The sequence below is a fragment of the Brachionichthys hirsutus genome, chromosome 17, assembly GCF_040956055.1.
Source record: "Brachionichthys hirsutus isolate HB-005 chromosome 17, CSIRO-AGI_Bhir_v1, whole genome shotgun sequence".
In the NCBI taxonomy this organism is placed as follows: Eukaryota; Metazoa; Chordata; class Actinopteri; order Lophiiformes; family Brachionichthyidae; genus Brachionichthys; species Brachionichthys hirsutus.
In genome coordinates this window covers 10,591,551-10,610,654 of record NC_090913.1, presented here as the reverse complement: position 1 = coordinate 10,610,654, position 19,104 = coordinate 10,591,551, and the positions used below count along the sequence as shown (strand labels likewise).

At 45.5% G+C, this 19,104-nt stretch overlaps 2 protein-coding genes and 1 long non-coding RNA gene across 3 annotated transcripts; 2 read left to right on the top strand and 1 right to left on the bottom strand.

Moving 5' to 3' along the window:
- Window positions 1–129: 129 nt before the first annotated feature.
- Window positions 130–13,117, bottom strand: pcm1 (pericentriolar material 1). The gene is given in 40 exon segments (XM_068750947.1): window positions 130–646; window positions 747–864; window positions 975–1,067; window positions 1,152–1,321; window positions 1,417–1,477; window positions 1,556–1,704; window positions 1,806–1,935; window positions 1,995–2,014; window positions 2,017–2,083; window positions 2,169–2,363; window positions 2,440–2,574; window positions 2,668–2,762; window positions 2,905–3,072; window positions 3,463–3,592; window positions 3,903–4,034; window positions 4,141–4,313; window positions 4,505–4,561; window positions 4,782–4,943; window positions 5,041–5,330; window positions 5,408–5,603; window positions 5,702–5,919; window positions 6,006–6,155; window positions 6,307–6,573; window positions 6,658–6,840; window positions 6,991–7,172; window positions 7,298–7,453; window positions 7,568–7,697; window positions 7,816–7,970; window positions 8,215–8,444; window positions 8,732–8,898; window positions 9,076–9,294; window positions 9,560–9,710; window positions 9,799–10,072; window positions 10,239–10,348; window positions 10,561–10,747; window positions 10,823–10,948; window positions 11,331–11,501; window positions 12,108–12,425; window positions 12,679–12,924; window positions 13,022–13,117. Coding segments are annotated over 40 exon segments (6,303 nt in total). The 3' UTR covers window positions 130–620.
- Window positions 6,841–8,273, top strand: LOC137907153 (uncharacterized). The gene is made up of 3 exons (XR_011105920.1): window positions 6,841–6,900; window positions 7,010–7,106; window positions 8,242–8,273. It is a non-coding gene; the product is annotated as an uncharacterized lncRNA (long non-coding RNA).
- A 1,633-nt stretch (window positions 13,118–14,750) lies between the features above and the next one.
- On the top strand, window positions 14,751–18,062 carry sart1 (spliceosome associated factor 1, recruiter of U4/U6.U5 tri-snRNP). Its single transcript, XM_068751087.1, has 2 exons — window positions 14,751–14,777; window positions 15,051–18,062. Exon 2 carries the CDS (start codon window positions 15,075–15,077, stop codon window positions 17,394–17,396), a length of 2,322 nt encoding a protein of 773 aa, XP_068607188.1. The 5' UTR covers window positions 14,751–14,777; window positions 15,051–15,074; the 3' UTR covers window positions 17,397–18,062.
- Window positions 18,063–19,104: the final 1,042 nt, after the last annotated feature.

Here is a 19,104-nt window from a genome sequence, read left to right as displayed (position 1 = left end):
GTGTACGAGCTGCTATGTTTTGAATGAAGTTTTTTTTCTCCTTCCATTTTAATATTTGAAGCTGCAGTGATGACAGGAAAGGCGTCATGAGGCATCTAACACTATTAACTACAAACTGACACGTTTCAGAAGTTCCTGTATTTTATTATTTAAAACATACTATAGTCCATTTCATTATATGGAGATGACCAAGAACAGAACAAAATATGAGTCAAGTACGAGCTTTGACCTGCGATGGAACAGAAAGTCTTCAACCAGGACGAACGACTAGACGTCCTCTTCTATCTCTTTAGTATGAGGAGTCGAGTGCAGAAAATAACAGCTGCACGGTAAAACGGCTGGACAGACAGAACAAGGAAAAATATCTAACTCCTTTAGGCGGCTCTAAAGCCGCCTTTCACTACTTGAAACATCAGAGAGAGAACCGCTCCCCAGAACACCAATAAATCACAAGACATTTAGAATTAAACTGAACTGTAGTTTAGTGTAACATGTTACCAATATCATGGGCCTTTGCTGTTTAAGCTATCAGGCGAAGAATCAACGAGCAAATATCACTAACAGACTGAGCCGAAACACTTTAACAACGAACGGCTGACTTGCGACGTCAGAATGAGTCTTTATTCACTCTGGGCGCCGCCGGTGTCTGAAAAGGACAAAGGAAGTAACTTAGTCTGCAAGGGTTGGACTTTTAGTTGATGTACTGATAAAAAAAAAAACGAGCATGACAGAACCGTAATCCATACCCGGTTCCTTCAGCGCATGCGCGTTTCCCACCAGCCCAGCCTCCGAGTTCCCACCGAGGATTTCTACAGACAGATTGTTATTCTGCTGCTCCTCCACTATTCTCTTCTGCAGTTCCTCCTGAAGATGCAGCAAAGACACAACAAATAATAATTCGATGTCGACACGCCTTGATTTATATGAAACACGAAATACAAACATCACAGCAGCCGTTTAGCAACGCGACGCACCTCACACATGATGGTGAGCTGCACCGGTAAATCGTCCACCTTCACAAAGTCGTCCTCATCCGACTTCTGACTGGTGCTGCCCGAGCCCATCTCCTGCATCAATGACATTCGTGAAGTGAGTGGACGGTGGCAAAAGTACTGGTCCAATAACCGACGCGTCTTCAGCGCTGGACTCACATCTACGCTGATCATGACGGGTGAATCCGTGTCGGTGCTGCTCGATTCTTTCGGGGCGTCAGAGTCTCCTCCTGGGGGAGGAGGTCCAACAAAAGGACGGCTCCCCTCAGGACTCTGGGAATCACGCTCCTCTACTGTGGAATCAGCCGGTCCAACTGAATCGTTCATTTCTGCGAAAACAAAAAAAAAGGGACACATTTTAAAGACGACTCAAGATTGTAAGGAAATTATAGAAAGAACGGAGGTTGCACAAAGGAGGCCTCACCGTCGTCATTCTCTGAACTCCTTTGTTCAGTCTCGTTCTCCTGGGTCTCGTCCGTCATCGCCTGGGGGGGGGGGGGGCACACTATGGTCAATGTGTTGTATAAAGCTAGGTCATCCCTGTGACTAAGTGTAACACGGACCTCCTGCTCCGCCTGTTTATCGGCAGACGCCTGCAGAGACGTTTGGACATCAACGGGTCCAGCTTCGAACTCGTCCATTTCCTCCTCCTCGTTCTCGTCCTCCCCACTGCCGTAGTTCGTCAGAGCCTGAGTCTCCGCTTTGGAGAGACCTGAACGAAAGACAGCGCAAGCAAACAAGCAGGGATGAAGCTGAATCTCACTTTTAAACTCTTTAGTGGGTCTTTCTTCAAAAAAAATTCTTTTCACTCACTGATGGAGAGAAGTATTCCTTGACAGTTGTCCCCGGCCTCTGAAGCTTCACTGCTCCTGCTGTTCTTCCTCTCCGTCTGAAGGTAAAGTTCCTGGGTAGAGCCCCCCTGCTTCTCCGCCTCATCTGGGCCCTGGCAGGAAGCAATGACATTTTATTCCAAGCATTATTGTACCGAGTTGTTATGATAACTTTGCTTAATAAATATCTTAATGGCTGACTTTGTCTTCGTCTGTGTCGGCTGGGGAAAATAAATTATCCGCATCGCTGGTTCTGTTTTCCTGGAAGGAGGATGAATGTAAACTTATTGAAGCTAATTCTAATACCTTTGTTATTACATTAACAGAGAGGAAAGGAACGACTTACTTTGGGAGCGTCACGCGCCTGAACGAGCTGCTTCCTGTATTTGCGTTTGGCTGCCAAGGCCTCAGCGGTGCCGTTGTCCAAATCCTGAATGAGCCTAAAGAAGGCGAGTTCGTTGAAGAGGAGCTCTGAGATCTCCACCAGGAGTTCTTCCCCACAGTCGTCCAGGGTGTGGCCCACAAATTTATCAAGGGTGTCCTGGAGCAAGAAAAAGAGGGTGGGCCGTCAGAGAAGCTCCCGCTTGTTTCGCCTGATCTCGAGCATTCGGCTTTACCTGCAGGATTCCGCCCAGCTGTCTGTGGAAAATGCGGAAAAACTCTTTGCTTTCATCGTTCTGATGGGTGAGACTCAGAACCATGTGTCGGACAGACGTCAGCAGCTGGGGGGAACACACCTCGCCCATGTTCTCCTAATTAAAGAAAGAGTTACAGAATGATTTTTAACTCTTCAGGTTTCTTTTTAAATATAAGCGTCCACCCTGCAGCTCCGCTGGTTTTCATACCTTAAGGAAACGAATGACTTCTGACATAATGGCTTTGATCTGACGATCCAGCTGCTGGGTGTCGATCTGAGGGCAGTGCACTTCCCCAGCGCCCTCTGCTCACACACACACACACACATAAAAAAAAAAAAAAAAACATTTTGTTCAAAAACCTTACAGCAAATTGAAATTAATTGAATGTGTTCCAACGGATGTTTGCACAACGTGCACTCGTGCAGCTTTCATGTCAATCGGTACCTTCCAGAGGGTCGGCAGGAAAAGCAGAATGATGTGCAGCTTTTGAGAATTCCAAGTCACCCACAGCTGCGTTGCTGGCGTTGCAGGGGTTAACGTGAGCTTTATGCTTCATGTGCTCATACTCCATAATCCGGGCCCAAGCCTTGTCTAAATGAATCACTGTGTTTCCTATCAGAGCAGCAAAGAAAAAGCAAGCGGGGGGGGGGGGGTGAAAGAAAGAGACAGGAGCAGGATCCAAAAAGCTCAGAATCAATGAAACAAGCGAGAAGCCTGCAGTGGATACAGAGAGAACTGCAGACAGGTTTACGCCACAGGACCCGGCTCAGTATTCCGGCCACTCAGTGAAGGCCCCTTCCCTATTCTTAAGTTATATTCTGCAGTTTGGCCAGGTATTGATCCTGATTGTTTACCAAGTATTCCTGCTGGGGGAAAGGTGGGAAGCAGGTATCTCCGTCAGAGCGTTAAAGGCCAGAAGCAGAGTATAATCGAGTCATGCACAGCTGGAAGCGCGAGGCCCAACGGTCCAATAGAAACTGGTTTCTACATGCGGAACTTTACCCAGGTCGTCGTTGCCAAACGGTTCCAGGTTGGAGGAAGTCGACACGGTGCTGTCGTTGTCCACAGACTCTTCATCGTCCCCCTTCTTTTTCCCATCCTGTCCTGGCTTTAAGTTGTTGTCCCCCACCTCCTAAAAAAACAAACAAAGAAAAAGGCACAAAAGTTGTTATCCCTAAAAGTAAAAAAACAAAAGAAATCTATGGAGGTGAGAAACATTTCATCAATCATTCTTGAACAACGACATTGGACGCGGTCTGCTGTTTTAGAGACACGCGTTTGTCGTCTTTGTGTTAAGTTCATCCAAAGCCAATGAAGACGGATGGAAGGAAGCGAAATCACAAAATGAAGAGGGACATGGATGAATTAAAAGAGGCAAAAAGAGATAAGGATGAAAGGCGTCCTTTGCCTGCCACGCTAGAGAGCAATAAAGAGCTTCGTACTGCATCACTGGTGGCGAGGCTCTCGCTGGGCGTGAGTTCGGAGTGGGAGCCTTCGGCCCACGCCGCGGATCCAAGCGGGGGCAGCATGTCCTCGGCGGCTCCTTTCTCCGCCAGGTGCCTGGTCACTATTTCCTGAAAGAAACATGAAGAACGGGCTCATGTAATCACGCAAAGCTCTCAAGGGGCCTTTGAGAGCTTTGATAAAACATTTCCACCAGCCTTAGACATGACTTCTTACCTGCAAGGCAAACAGAGCCCTCTGCCGCAAATAGTCGGTGTGGAGCAGCTGCAGCTCATGGAAGAGCTCGATGAGGAAGTGTGGACGGGACTCATTCTGGGATATCAGAGTAGCCACTTCGGAGTAGATGGTCTCCCTCAGCGCCTCGAACAGTGAGAAGTCACTGCTCGCATCTACAGGGTCGAGATTCAACAGTATAGAGAACTTTACGACCACAATCTCATCCATTAATTGAAAGCATTATATATATATAGAAATACATAAAGCTGGAGGAGGTGGTTGAGGTTAAGAGACAAGCTGAACATGCATGAGATGTTGAGGAAACACAAAGAATCAAACGGTAGGTTTGGATTGTTCCGTTTACCTGGTGCTTCTGTGCATGCAATTCTGTTAGAGAGGAAGGGTGTTCTCCACGCATAGGCTGTGAGCGAGATATGTTAAAGTGACAGAAGAAATAAAATGAAACAGAACTTAAGAGAACGCATGGGGATCGGGGCAAAGAAATTAAAATATATCAAAAGGACAACCAAAGTTTGATAAGCTTGATGCAGATATTATATGTATAAAAATAATAATAATGACCACAGACACAGGAAGTGAGGTGGGGGGCGTAGATCCGACTACAACAGGGTGGCCCGTACCAGAGGAGAGGTCACTTTGTTTGTTCCCAAGCTTGGACTTGCTGTCCAGTTTCTCTCGAGTGAGCTTGTCCAGCAGACTCTTATTCTGGTCCTTCTGCTGAGACGTGGGCGCCCTCTCCTGGTCAAGGTCAGCAGTACTGCTAACGCTGTCGCTCTCCTGGCCTGAGAAAAGCACGCAGATGAGAAAGAAGCATGACAGCTGCGTCTTTGGCAATTTGTTCACAGCAAAAAACAACGAGGTTCGACTCCGTTTTCATACCTTCAAAGCTCCTGATGTGGCCTTTTCCTCTTTTGCGATGACTCTTTGAGCCGGGTGTTTTGCTTCGGGAGGCCAGGTTGGCTTGTGCGGAAGCTTTGCAACCGGCTTTATAAGTCTTTGTGATGGTCGTGGGATCGACAGGATCAGGCATGCTGCTGAGGCTTTCCTGCGATGCAAACTGCTGAGGTCGACGGCGGCGGTCGGCAAAAGCGGCTGAGGAGGAGGGAGACTCCCGGGTCTCCATTTTAGATCGGTGACGCTGGACAGGGCCGTTTGACCAGCCAGTCGGCCTAAAGGGGTCGAGAGGAAAATGAATATGAACGATGTTTACACACACACACAAAATAAAAGCATCTTTTCAAGGTACGAATGACAGACGCACCCCCTCTCTGTGGTGGCGTTGAGAGGAGAGCGGGGGAGTGGAGGCGGGAAACTCATGTACTCCGTTTTCATTGAGGTGTTGGGGTCTAAATGCTGCTTCTGGTTATCAGGGGACGCCTGGCCTGCTGCACCCTGAGGGAACTCTCCCAAGGAACCAGGAATGAGTGGGAATAAGCTAAAGTCTGCACAGAGAAGAGAGAGAAAACAACATTTCCCAAGTCGTCATTCCTAAATGTAATATTCTGTTTTCATTTTGAGCTCATAAATATGAGAGACATACTCTGAGGGAATGTGGGCAGGGGAGCAGCTGGCATGCTATTGGCTACTGGAATCTGAGTAGAGGAGAAGGGTCGAAAGGCTCCGGGAGAAGCCGATAGCCCGGAACTGGATTCCCGGCTGGAGCCCTGCTTCTGTCTCTGCCATCCGGTTGTCGAGGACAAAGTCTGCTGAAATTGCTGCTGCTGCTGGAGGAGGAGGTCAATCAGGACCTGCCTCAGTCTGAATAAGAAGGTGAGAGAGTTCCTAAATGATTTGACAAGATGAAGTGACCGATAGAAATAAAGTGGTGCAGTATTAAATGTCACCTTTGCATATTGCTTTGCTGCCAAACCAGCTGGGTGGAGCACTGGTTGAGTTGCTGCATGGCGAACTGGATCTGTGGTGAAGACAGGGTGTTGGGTAACGCGTTGTTGTGCCGACCCGTTTGCAGGGCTTGTAGAATATAGGCCAGGGTCAGCGGAGGAAGATTTTATTTGGATAATTATATACAATTGACAACCTAAAAAAGGGACTAGATAGAAGTCTACAAGCAGAGAGCAGAGATTGATTTGGAGATGCGTTCACGGCGCGGAGTGCAGGTCACTCTCTTTGTTCAGCGGACAAACCTGTTGTTGCTGCAGGAGCATCTGACTCACGGTGCTGGCATTGAAGTCGAGCTCTCTCTGCATGTGGTTGATCTGCTCCTTGCTCTGACAGGATCCCTCGGCAAAGGAGAGCTCAGAGGCCCAGCGCAGGTTCTCCTGCCGCCGCGTCCCGCCGTGCTGGTTCGCGCACTGGCTCAAATCTCCGGGCTGCTGCTTTGCCTCACTGTTCTTATGAAGACGTGGATTTCCACCGCCGCCGTTTGCGAAGGCCGGTACAGACGTTGAGCTTCTAAGGAGATGAGAAAAGACAAGTTGTTTAAAGAAGCCAGTTTGTAAAAAAAAAAAGATTTCTTCTGCCTCCAGATGGTCTGACCGTCCGTGATTCTTCCCGTTACTGTAGGAGCACCGGTTCCTGGTGGAGGAGTAGATTTGGATGTCATCATCAGAACTGCTCTCTGCACATTCATCCTGCTCCTCTTCCTGTTCTGTACACATCTCTGACTGATATTCATCCTCATTGAGTTGGCAGGGAGAGGAGCCCCATGTGGCCATTGTCCTGATAACACAAGCAAAACGACATGGAATAATGACTCGATCTCTTCACTCTGCTCTCAGGGTACTGCATCTTCTGTTCTGCTCATAAATTATTTAAAATGATTAATGGCTGACTTCAATCGTGCACTTGCTGAGAAATGGGTGTCCTTACCTTTCATCTGTACTGACAGGCAGCGAGGGGGGAGGCAGGCCCTCTTGGTCAGCAGTCTGCTGGGGAGAGTCGCAGTCACCGCTGCACCTCTGGTGTTCGGCCATCAGGAACTCCAGGTGCTTCCTACGCTGCCGCAGTTCTTCCCGCAAAATCTGGTGCCGGCGCAAATCCGACCAAAGCTGCTGAAAATGCAGAAAAAGAGCAAAACGCAGCATGTTGTCATCCGTTGTAAATGACAGTGCAGCTCGTGCTTTGGGATTTGAACCAGTGGCACCCTGGTGTCGTCGTGTTTACAAGATGGGGTTACCTCATTGTCAGTAACTGAGGCTTCTGGATCAGGAGTTTTTAGCACAGCCGAGTGAGTTTTAGGTCCGGATGCAGAGGAAGTTACCGGAGTGGAAACAACTGCAGCCGGAACCTTCCTCAGCAAACCTGGCTGACTCGCTGAGCTCGACAAAGATGACTGTAAAAGACACAGAAGTTCAATATGAGTTTGCCAGTGCTTTCATCTACGGTACTTTTAAAAATGTTTTATTACATACACTGGTACCTGTGTGCGTGTGTGTGTGTAAAATACCTGCAGGTCAGGGCAGGTCCACTGCAGGTCCTGAATCTTGCCTTGGATCTTAAAGAGCTTCTGGCCTTCGTCAAAAAGCTGTTTCAGCGCTTCCTTCTGTTGATGTAGCATCTCTTCATACTGCTTCTCTCTGTGTCCAGAAGAGTTTTGACACAATGCAAATTAACCCAGACCAACAGAGAGAAAAACAAACAGTCAATTTAACCTACACCTGTGCTTACTGTCAGACAGTCTTTTACACATTGTACCTGGCTTTGATGGAGAGACTGCGCTCTCTGGGCTTTTGTTCAGGTCCAGGTCCAGGTCCAGGTCCAGGTCCCAACGGTCTAGCCCAGATTAGTCTGGTATTGTTCGGTTGTTGGTGTAAACCTTCATCTTCGTTAGCGGTGTCGTCTGTGTCACTCTAGACTCAGACAGAAGACAGACACAGAGGTTACAGTGCTAAGCTTGAGCTGTAAGGTAAAGCAGCAGATACAACTCAGCTGCTGGAAACACACACTCTGCTCTTGTTAAAGGGGAATGTTTGCTCCTCCTTACAATCTGAGGCTAATTATTTATTTTAAAAGGTGTGTGCTTTTCTTCTTATTATCATAAACAACTGGTTAAACTAGATAAAATGTTGCATTTATTGACAAAATCTGCCTCACCTGATCTATGACCACCATCTCTTTCAGCTTTTGTAGTTCCTGTTTGAACATCTGCCCGAAATCCTTTTGGACGAAGCTCCCAGTCTTCCCCATACTGCTTCTTCGACTAGACCCTGACACTTCACTGTCTGGAGCCGCAGCCTGTGCCCCTTCATCATCACCCTGATCATCTTCACCCTCCTCCTCATCCTTCAACTCATTATAGGGGATGTCCCTATTGAAATGGCCGCCTGAAATGAGAGAAAAGATTTGGATATAGAATTTAGATTTTGTTAGATCGCAAAATTTCAACGGCATATTTGTCACCAACGGGAATACACCATTCGCCAGTATGATGCAGCAAATCCTTGCATCATTGTGCATCTATCAATACAACCCGAATGAAGAGACAGTTTAAAAACAGCTTTTATAATATTAAACAACTTATTAAACAATCTTTACGACACGGCAACCCAGATTACCATCAGCCGTAGCACAGATCTGTTAGGTGTGTGTGTGTGTGCGTGTGTGAGCGTACCTATGGCTGATGGGATGTTGAGGCTGAAGAGGTTTGCCGCCGACCGGTTGTTGATGTCACACTTGGTGTTGAGCACGCCATCACGGTTGTTAGCAGCACCCGCCCTGGCGCCGCGGCCATTGGTCAGGGTGTTCAAGTCTGCCCAGTTCCCACCGCGGGGAGTGTTTCTAGAGTGGCAACATTCACATTGGTTCAGTGTTGTTTAAGAGACTCTGTATGTCAGGTTGCAACTGAAACTTTTATTGATTAAGCATCTTTAAAAAAAAAAAAAAAAAAAAGAAATATATGGAAAACTTATTTTTTTAAACTTCCCTTTAAATAACTTTTTATCCAATGAAACACACCGGATGTTTATTACAGGACGCCGATTCTCCTGCTCAGAGTCAAAGACGGCCTCAAATATAGAACCATCATCTGTCTCGTCTTCTTCCTCCTCATCCTCTTCGTCATCTTCTTCTTTCACATTCTCATTGACCGCGTCGACCATCATATCAGAGGTCTGCTCGTAGTACTGAACGAGCTCCCGCAGCTCATTCAGACGCTTGTGGACCTCTTTCAGCTTCCTGTAGTGGAAAAAGAGCAACCGTGTGACGGAAATGCAAGTGTGTGGACCGCGCTTAATATTTTAAAAGGTTATATGACACGCCAAGATAATGTCTTCACAATTATCCACAGAAATGCGTCCCTGTTAAAGGTGGAATCCAAGCATCGTCTTCAATAACACTTTAGCAACAGCGTTTACTATATTATACCTCTATGTCACGGCCTGGGGCCGACCTCTGACCTGCCTATCTGACTGCGTAAAGCCGCGAGTGTTCATGCGTGTACCTGAGCTTGTCTGCGGAATTGGAGCCGTCCTGGTGTTGTGTGAGTGAAGGATGGAAGGAAGTGGAAGCTGAAGCCCCATTGGAGGAAAGAGCAGATGGACAATCTGAAGATCCTCCCACGCTGAGACTGCCCTGTGGTGGCAAGCCACGACCTGATGGGGAACAAGCAACTCAACTCGAATGTACGGTGGGAAAACAAAATGTGAAAGACTGCAGGAAATGCTTTGTAAATGCAGGTACCTGTGTTGTTATTGAGTGTCTGGTCTCTGAGCATGTGCAGCTCCTGCAGGATCTGATCCATGGTTTGTTTTTTATCTTGCAGCTCTTTGAGCTTCGTGAGTTTGGCGCTAGCTGCCGTAGCTCCCATGTCTAAGCCGGCGTGGGGCCCAGAAGCAGAGTGGAGCGCTGGCCTGTGATGAGGTGGACCAGCAGACTGCGCAGCCCGAGGCCAGCAAACCTCCCTGGAGAGGGAAAGGCTCTCTGCCTGACGACGGTTGTCAGGGACTCCTTTAGTCTATAAAAGGTACAAATAACAGAACATTTGAATACATAATTACATTTTGAGATGCCTTTCTTGGTTTTAGATGTTAAGAAGTTGTAATATTTTGTCACATAAGAGGCAGTCGAGTCATAAATGTCAGCATAATGCAGGACTCTAATATTGCTACGTTCTCCTTTACCCGAGAGTCATGCAGTTGGTTGTGGAATCGCTGGATCAAATCATTCAACTCTTCATTCAGTTCTGATGTGATGCTCAGGCCTGAGACGCTGCCTGCGGTTTCTGTGACAACTAAAAGCAACAACAAAAAGTCAGAAACTGTCATTGTTAATCAATTAATATGACGTCAAGTGATAGAAAGTGCTGAAATGTTAAAGAACACTCATATCGGATATCGATAGTCACTGTAATTATTAAAAATTATTCATTTTCTACACCAACAACAACAAGTTAACACTTTATAGTGCATGGACCTCTAACTATTACGTTTGTGTGCATCTCACCATTGTCTTCAATCACAGCGAGTGCCTGTTCCGCACTGTTCTGCATGGCCATCAGCGCTTCCTGCCGGCCCTGCAGGGCCCTGAGCTGCTCCTGCTGCTCCAACATCTTCTTCAGCAGCTCGTGCTGTTTACGCAAGTTCTCCAGCTCCTCCCTCTGGTCAGCTCGACCCGTCTCTGGCCGTTCTCCCTACAAAATAAGAGACTAACTTTAATTGTTGTATGCTAAAAAACAACCAATGACAGTACACTCAAACATGCACACGATTACATTTGAGGCATCTGATGCGCGGACCTCAGTGTTATGGGAGGGCCCCTCTGGGAGTGAGCCTGAGCCCGACACAGGGCCCAGGATCGTGACATCATTATCATCATTCCCATTTTCCTGTGTCTAAAGAGACAGAAAGAGCAAAACAGTGACTGTTAGGAAACAGGAAAGTACAGAAGGCATGGTTTTATTTTTTGTCCAACACAATATGCTCAAATGCTCAATGTCTGCTGGTGACATATGGGAATACAAATGACAATAAACTCATGTTTACTGCAATACTACTACATAGATGCAATAAGTCCTCAACTCAAGGCAAAATGAAACCACACACAAAACACATCATCCCACAGCAATGCAAGTTACCATGCTACTGAATGGCCACATTACATGATCGCATAAAACATTAGCTTAACAGATTAAGTTACTCATTCTGAAGAATAAAATATCTGACAATCTGAGAAAAGCAATCAGAAAAAGATGGAGAGACAGACGATAAACTGACCAGCATTTTCTGTAAGAACCGTAAATAGGATGCCTCCTGCTGCTTGAGGTGGTCGATGAGCTGGGAGAGACGCTCCACGTTAGCCGGCACGTCATTCTTCTCCAGCATGTCATCCCGCATGGACCTGGCTTTGCTGATGTACTCACGGATCTGTACCAGTTTGCTCACCACCTGAACATACAAAGAAAAGACAGGAGGATTGGTTTAAGGGGGGGGTTGCAAAGGAAGTAAAAGTAAATGAAAAAGAAGAAAAGAAAGGTTGGCGAGCATCTGTTGGCGAGCATCAGTCTGGGCAAAATAAGGTCAGTACAGGGGTTGGGCTTGAAAACTCACTGGGCGACATATTTAGAAACTGCCCTAAATACAGACTAGATCCAGCTACACCAGCTCGTTCTTACGTTCATCCGGTGCAGTCAGACACTGACAGTGCCTTTTGAACAAAATTAGAAGCTATTTATTCAACCGTTTGTTGTGTGTGTTATTGTTGTGGAGGATGCAAAATGTCAGCATGTTTTTGTGGTTTACTTACTGCACATTTAAAGTCCTCCAGACAAATAATATTTCATCTTTCTCAAAAACAAAGTTCATTAAATCTACGACACATTTGTGTCTCCTTTCTCTAGAATTTGGGTGCTTTAGACAGGAAAAATCAGTTGTATGTTAAGTATGCATGCTCAAACACGTTGACAAGCACCACCCCCAGGATAAACTCTAACGTATGTGCTGACCATCGATTCTCAATTATTCAGTAGAAACAGCAACAAACAAAAACATTACCTGGCTGCTGTCCATTCTGGCCTCTCTCCTCTTGTGCCTTGAAGACCCTCTATCAGTGCCACCACATACAAGCAACAGGGTATCATTGGTAGCAAGCAAAGGGCCTGACGCATCCCTTAGTCCTGGGCCCTGCTTCTTGCTTTCCTTGGTGACAGCCGGTGTCACCGGGGCAGAAGAGGAGGGAGGGACCAACTCCTTGCTTTTATTTGTGTTTACATGCAGAGGTAGAAAGTTGTAAGGCTTTTTGTTTTCTCCTGCTAACTGCCGCTGGTTGTTGGCAGCTGTGGCACGTCCCTGAGAGTCACTGCCAATGCTCCTCTGAGTAGGAGAAGAATACATGAGTCAGACATTCTCTTTAAAAACATTTAAATTGGATAACTATTATGCAAGCAGGGAGTCAAACACTCCTCTTACTCCATTCATACAAAAGCCTGTTTCTGACTCCATCTTTGTCTCTCCATTACAGACAAACATTTACCAAACTAAAAAAAACTTTCCATACTAGTATGGTTGTGATAAGATAGCATAATAACAACATAAAAGTCATATCCTGATGCAGTACAGCAGATACCTCATCCATGTCTGTGAAATTGATTCTCTGACGGAGCTTGTCCAGCTCCACCTGGTCTGGGACAGACATCTGGGTACTGTATTTGACGTGGGGAAATGAATGAGGAGTGCGGCCCCTCCTACGTCCGGCGCCAGGTGTGGACTCTGGTGAAACATCATTGGTCAAACAGCTTTCCACCTCGGCTGAGAGCTTCTTCTTATTCTTATCAGAAGATCGGTTGGCTTTCTTCTGCTGCACTCCCCAGTCCTGATCAACAGCAAAAACACGGTCAATGTTAAACTGCAATGTAAGGACTAACTTTCCATTCTAAACTAATTTTGACTCTGTAAGAAGGGGCCATTACCATGTTGTTGAGTCTATCTGTCAGGCTGCTATTGGTTACAGTCCAATTGTGCAGATCGTCTGTAGTGTCTTCAAACGGAGTGCCTCCAGTTGCCATGTCACCCACTTACAGCTAGCTGGAAACCATAACAAAACGCATACTTCCGTCAACACAGGGAAACCGCCACATAAACAATCACTCGTCCAACCTTAGATTAAAACATGATTATTGGAAAAGACCAATTCTTCTTCAAAACAAGTTAGATACTCGCATGAAATTAGTTGTTAGCTAACAGTAAAGTTGGACAATAACATTCCATTACGATAATAATCGGCGACGAACACGAACGACCGAAGCAGGCTAACGCAGGTCTGTGACGGCTAGCAGCGACACTCAGGAATTATAATGCGTCATTCCTTACCGATAACCCTTAACTTTAGCGAACAATAACATTCCAGTCGCGACAAATGCGTCGCCCGCACGGATAACAAACTGAAGATTGGTCCGATAATATGTCGATGAGCCTTTCTGGCGTTGGTTTTAGATTTCCATTCCGCTCTGGTTCCCGGGAAAACAATGAAACATTCCCTCCACCACGCAGCAAGTTAGCGAGCTTTCTGTCACCGAGTTAAAGTTAGCTGGTTAATAGCTAATTAACGTTAGCTTAAAAAAGAACACGGTGCCGCGATCATTTGCATCGCATTTAAAGTTAGCTTCAACAAACCCCAACCACTGATGTTCTGTAGTTTGCTCGGCGGACATTTGAGACCTTGTACCGTCATACAATCGCCATGGCAACACGCCATGCTAACCCCACTGGTTAGCATGTCCTTGATCAAATACCTCATCATTTAGCGTAAACAATAACACGACTTAATTTTACAGTAATGACTCAAGTGTTGTCAAGGTTATCAGGGGAAAAAGAGTATGCTAACAATATTAACTAATAACGACTCAACACGGAGAAAAAAAAACTTTACACAATTACCCCCCAAAACTAAACTTACGTGGACAATTTTTGTTAATACACTCATAGCAATTAGTTTTATTTCCCAACATGTGATGAATTACAAGCTCTAACACTGCGTTAGGGAAAACTACACCAATCAATGCAACATATTCCATTTAGTCGTATGATTGTAGCTACATTTCCAGAGTTAGCTTACAATTTAAGATCGGAAACATGGATGTTACCATTGAGTGGAGACAATATCGTTGTCCAGCGCTTTTCCCTTTCCTTTTTAAAAATTCTCTGGGAGTCGGATAAAAGCCATGAATGTTATCCTGGTCTGATAACGTTATAAACACTACCGAACAGCAAGTACGTACCAACATACATTAGCCACAAGCTAGCTTAGGGCCTTCCTTTGCTACAGGAAGTGTATTTGTGAGGAAACGACAACGACAGTCGTGTGTGGTAGTTGTAGTTCACTAGCAGGGTCAAATTCGATATACAGTACAGTAACGACAAAGTTGCATGCCAGACACGAGAATAAAACTTGACAAACATGTTGAATAATGCCATACGTATTTCAAAAACAAATACTCGCCTTTCCTTATTCTCTGAAGTGCCAGGAGGCATATAAAACATTTTGTACTTTTGGACTGATAACATTTCGACCACTCCTCTCCAACAGAGGGCGCTACACATTAGTAAGTGACGGACGTAATTCTCAGCCCTTGACACAGGAAGTGTAAAGTTATTTGCAGGAAATCGTATTATATTCGTTCGCAGTTCTTTTGACGAAGTGAGCGATTGTTGGAAAGTATTCCGAGGGTAACGCAAGATTGTTAACCTGTAACGAAAAAAACATTTTTGTTTAACACATCTTTAATCGTCGTCGATTGCTTAATATTTCGCCTGCAAGATGTGCTTCTTTTTGTCTCCACACTGAGTGAGTTGTGCTCTGGTGACCGTTCGCCATTTAGCCTCCAAAGCTAACGTAGGCTAGTTAGCGAAAGAAGCTAGCAGCAATTGTCTTGCTAGTGTTTGTCTTCAGTTAAGATATATATTTTTTAATTACAGTGATATAATTTGTTTTTTATACAGTCGTTGTAACCCGCCGAAGAAATCATGGGATCCTCCAAAAAGCACAAGGAAAAGAGCCGCGATAAGGACGCTGAAGAGCGCCGTCGCGAACACAAGAAACATCGCCACAAGGAGCGAGATGCGTCAGATCGAGATGGCACTCGAGATAAAGACAAACGCAAACGTTCCCGGTCCAGGGAAAGGGAAAGAGGCGGACGTGAGAGCCGTGGCAGAGCTGAAAGAAGCGGCGGAGAGCCACGCGTGAAGAAGGAAAAGGTCGATATCGGATATGATGAAAGCAAAAAAGATGCGGCACCCCAGTCTGCAAGCGGAGATGCTTCTCTCAGTATTGAGGAAACAAATAAACTCAGAGCCAAACTAGGTCTGAAGCCGCTGGAATTAAATGAGAACAAGAAGGAGCTCGGGACCAAAGAGGAGCCAATCGTGGCAGAGACCATCAACCCTGTTCTCATTAAACAGCAGAAAGAGATGCGAGAGAAACTCGCAGCTCTGAAAGAAAAACGAATCCTGAACCAGAAACTGGGAAAAGTCAAAACCCTCGCAGGGGACGACTGGCTGGATGATACCTGTGCTTGGGTCGAGAAAAGCAGGAAGCTGGCGAAAGAAAAAGAATTGGCAGAGAAAAGAGCCAAACTTCTAGAGGAGATGGATCAGGAGTTCGGCGTCAGCAGCCTGGTCGAGGAGGAGTTCGGTAAAAGCAGAAAGACCGCCTACACATCTCAACATCTCAAGGGACTCAAAGTGCAGCACCAGGAGGAATCCTTCAACGAGGGGCAGACTGTCATCCTAACCCTCCAAGATAAAGGTGTGCTTCAAGAAGAGGAAGATGTGCTCATAAATGTGGGGCTGGTGGACAAGGAAAAGGCGGAAAAGAATGTCGAGTTGAGAAAGAAAAAGCCTGATTACAAGCCCTACGAGGAAGACGAGACCGTGGATGACATGGTTACGTTAAAGCGTCATTCTGTGCTGTCAAAGTACGATGAGGAAATAGATGGTGAGAAGAAGAAAAGCTTTCGTTTGAGTACAGGCGGCTTCGCTGATGGTGAGCGAGAGCGGGAGCTCCAGGCCATGCGGGAGACTCTACGAAGTCAGGCACAGTCTTTGGAAATGCCGAGTCTCTCTATTGCCTCTGAGTATTACACGCCGGAAGAAATGGTAACCTTCAAAAAGACAAAATGCCGTGTGAAGAAGATCAGGAAGAAAGAGAAGCAGAAACACTTAAACGAGCTTTTGATCGATGACACCCGCGGCTCGGATTTCGGCTCCAGGACACGCGGCCGAGGTCGCAAACAGGAAGGAGACGAAGGGGACGAGGAAGTAAGAGAGGAAACAAGAGTACCACACGAAATGCCCAAAATGTCCGATGACGTCAGAATGGCCGAAATGGACATCAGCGACGAGGATGACTTCACACCCCCTGAGCCGACTGTCCTCGAAGAGGATGAGGCGGAGCAGGAGCTTCAGAAACAGCTGGAGAAGCAGAGGAAGCTGAAGCAAAAGCAGCTCCTCAAAGACTCCGGTGAGAAGGTGGTCGAGCAGATCAAAGTGCTCGACAAAGGTGCCAGTGACAACGATGCTGACAAGAAGAGCAACATTGTTTTCAATGACATCTCAGAGTTCTGCAGAACTCTGGGGGATATTCCAACGTATGGACTGTCCGGCAACAGGGAGGACCAGGAAGACATTATGGACTTTGAGCAGGAGGAAGAGAAGGATGAGGCTGGAGATTCAGACTCAGAAATGGATGAAAATGTCGGATGGAGCACAGTTAATTTGAACGAGGAGCCGAAACCACAAGATTTCGCCACAGCCTCTGCCACCATTTTAGATGAAGAGCCTATTGTCAGCTCCGGCCTCGCTGCCGCCTTGCTCTTGTGTAAAAACAAAGGTCTGTTGGACACTCAAATGCAGAAGGTCGCCCGTGTCAGAGCAACGAAAGGTGCCTTGCCCAATGACAACTACTGCATTGAGGATAAGATGGGCTTTGATGACAAGTACAGTCGGCGAGAAGAATACAGAGGCTTCACTCAAGACTTCAAGGAAAAGGATAGCTACAAGCCTGAGGTCAAGATTGAATATGTGGATGAATCTGGACGGAGGCTTACTCCAAAAGAAGCTTTCAGGCAGCTTTCGCATCGATTCCATGGGAAAGGATCTGGAAAGATGAAGACCGAAAGGAGGATGAAAAAGCTTGAGGAAGAAGCCCTGCTGAAGAAGATGAGCAGCAGTGATACCCCTCTCGGGACCGTGGCTTTGCTTCAGGAGAAGCAGAAATCCCAGAAAACACCGTATATTGTGCTTAGTGGAAGTGGGAAAAGCATGAACGCAAACGCCATCACCAAATGATTTTGGAGAAAAGTTAAATATCAGTATACACCAAGAAAGACAAACATGTACACACAGGCTTAAAGCAAATAAATGTCTCCACTTTCATGCTTAGAATGCTTCATGCGAGTTTAATGGATGTCGTTTTAAAACCATTGTTCAATAAAGTGAGTTCCAATGAGAGAAATGTTTCTTTTTTTGTGCCAAATTGTTCAGTGTGGAGATGAATTTAGATTGAGATTATTAGATCCTAATGCACTTTGGGTTGTGATCATTTCAAAGCACTCTGTTAAATTTAATTACAAATATTGCACATTGTGACGCTTGTAGTTTGCAACAGACTGAGTAACAATAATATTTTTGACATCAGTTAAGCCTGAGTAGTAATATTCTATTTACTCATCCTGTTTGTCTGAATGCACTGCGTAATATTATTTGTAGTGTTATGAGACTATTGCATGTTTTACTAATTTCATTCAGGAATGTTAATGTTAGCATTTATATTTTGGTCAACCGATAAATTAATTAATAATTGCGTAAAACCAAAAACAGGGGAGGATATAACTAGTGGAGCTGTAATTGATCATTATGGTCATTTATTTTACAAAGGTTGGCTTAGGTGCCACCCAAGAAGAGCATTGGATTTGATCAAACTGACAGCCTAAAGGTCAATGACAGCTGGTGTGTGAGTGCATGTTATAATAATAAAAAGTGTTGAATATTACATTGATGTCCCATAACTGAGCTGAATTTTATACACTCGTTCAGATGACCAAATATACACCAATAATTTAAATCAGTCCCATTACAACCCGTTATTTGTTCCGGCGTTTGTTTCAGTGACTTCATGAAGTCGGGCCTCTCCCGGAACCAATGTTGACTGTCGGGGGAGTGACCGGACGTTTCTCGTTGCGCACCTTGTAGAAAGTAGCTAGTCGGTCCTGATATGACAGTAGTAGTAGCAAAGCTAACACTGGCGAGATATCTGGCTTATCCAGAACCAAAGGTCTTTCGCGACAAGATTAAACGGTAAATATGATCCTAACATGTCCTCGAACATCAGACACAGAATCTGTGAGGCGCGTATTCTAAATATTTATCGATAAGCTCATCTACCGCGACGTGGGAGTTTGACAGTTTCCTGTTTAGCTAGCAGCAGGCTTAGTGAAGGACACTTTATTTTTCTCAGCGCTTTTGAATTAATCCTTAATGTTGGCAATGTATTCTTGCAAACGCATCTCGGTGCTTAAGCCTTATGAAAGTCGCATTTTCATGCCGTTCTGTGAAATTACCGGTATGCTAAAATGTGTCTGCGTCAGCTAAAGACATTAGTACTTTTAAAGGCATATTGCCACTTCTTAGGCTGTGATCAAAGATACGACCTGTTACCGCGACATTATGTATGCAATGAAAAAAAGAATCCTTTCCCTGATTCGGGTTTTGGGCCTTCGATGGCTCCCCATTTTTAATTGTCATTTATTTTGTAGAGATTAACAGCATTGTCAGATGTGAAGAAACCAGCGTTCACTCACATAACGCTCGTCAGCCAATTTGACTTTTGCAAACAATATCAACATTTTATTAAGTATTATTTAGTTTCATGTAGAATTTCTTTACTCATTTTAACTTAAGCACCTTGTGTTCGCGCATTTCAAGTGTCAAACGAGCATAAACCAGACTACATAAATTGCATTCCCAATAGTGAAATATCCTTATAAATAACTAATAT

Bases quoted from the DNA above. Each gene is read 5' to 3' on its own strand.
- sart1 (XM_068751087.1), top strand. From the start codon at position 15,075: ATGGGATCCTCCAAAAAGCACAAGGAAAAGAGCCGCGATAAGGACGCT.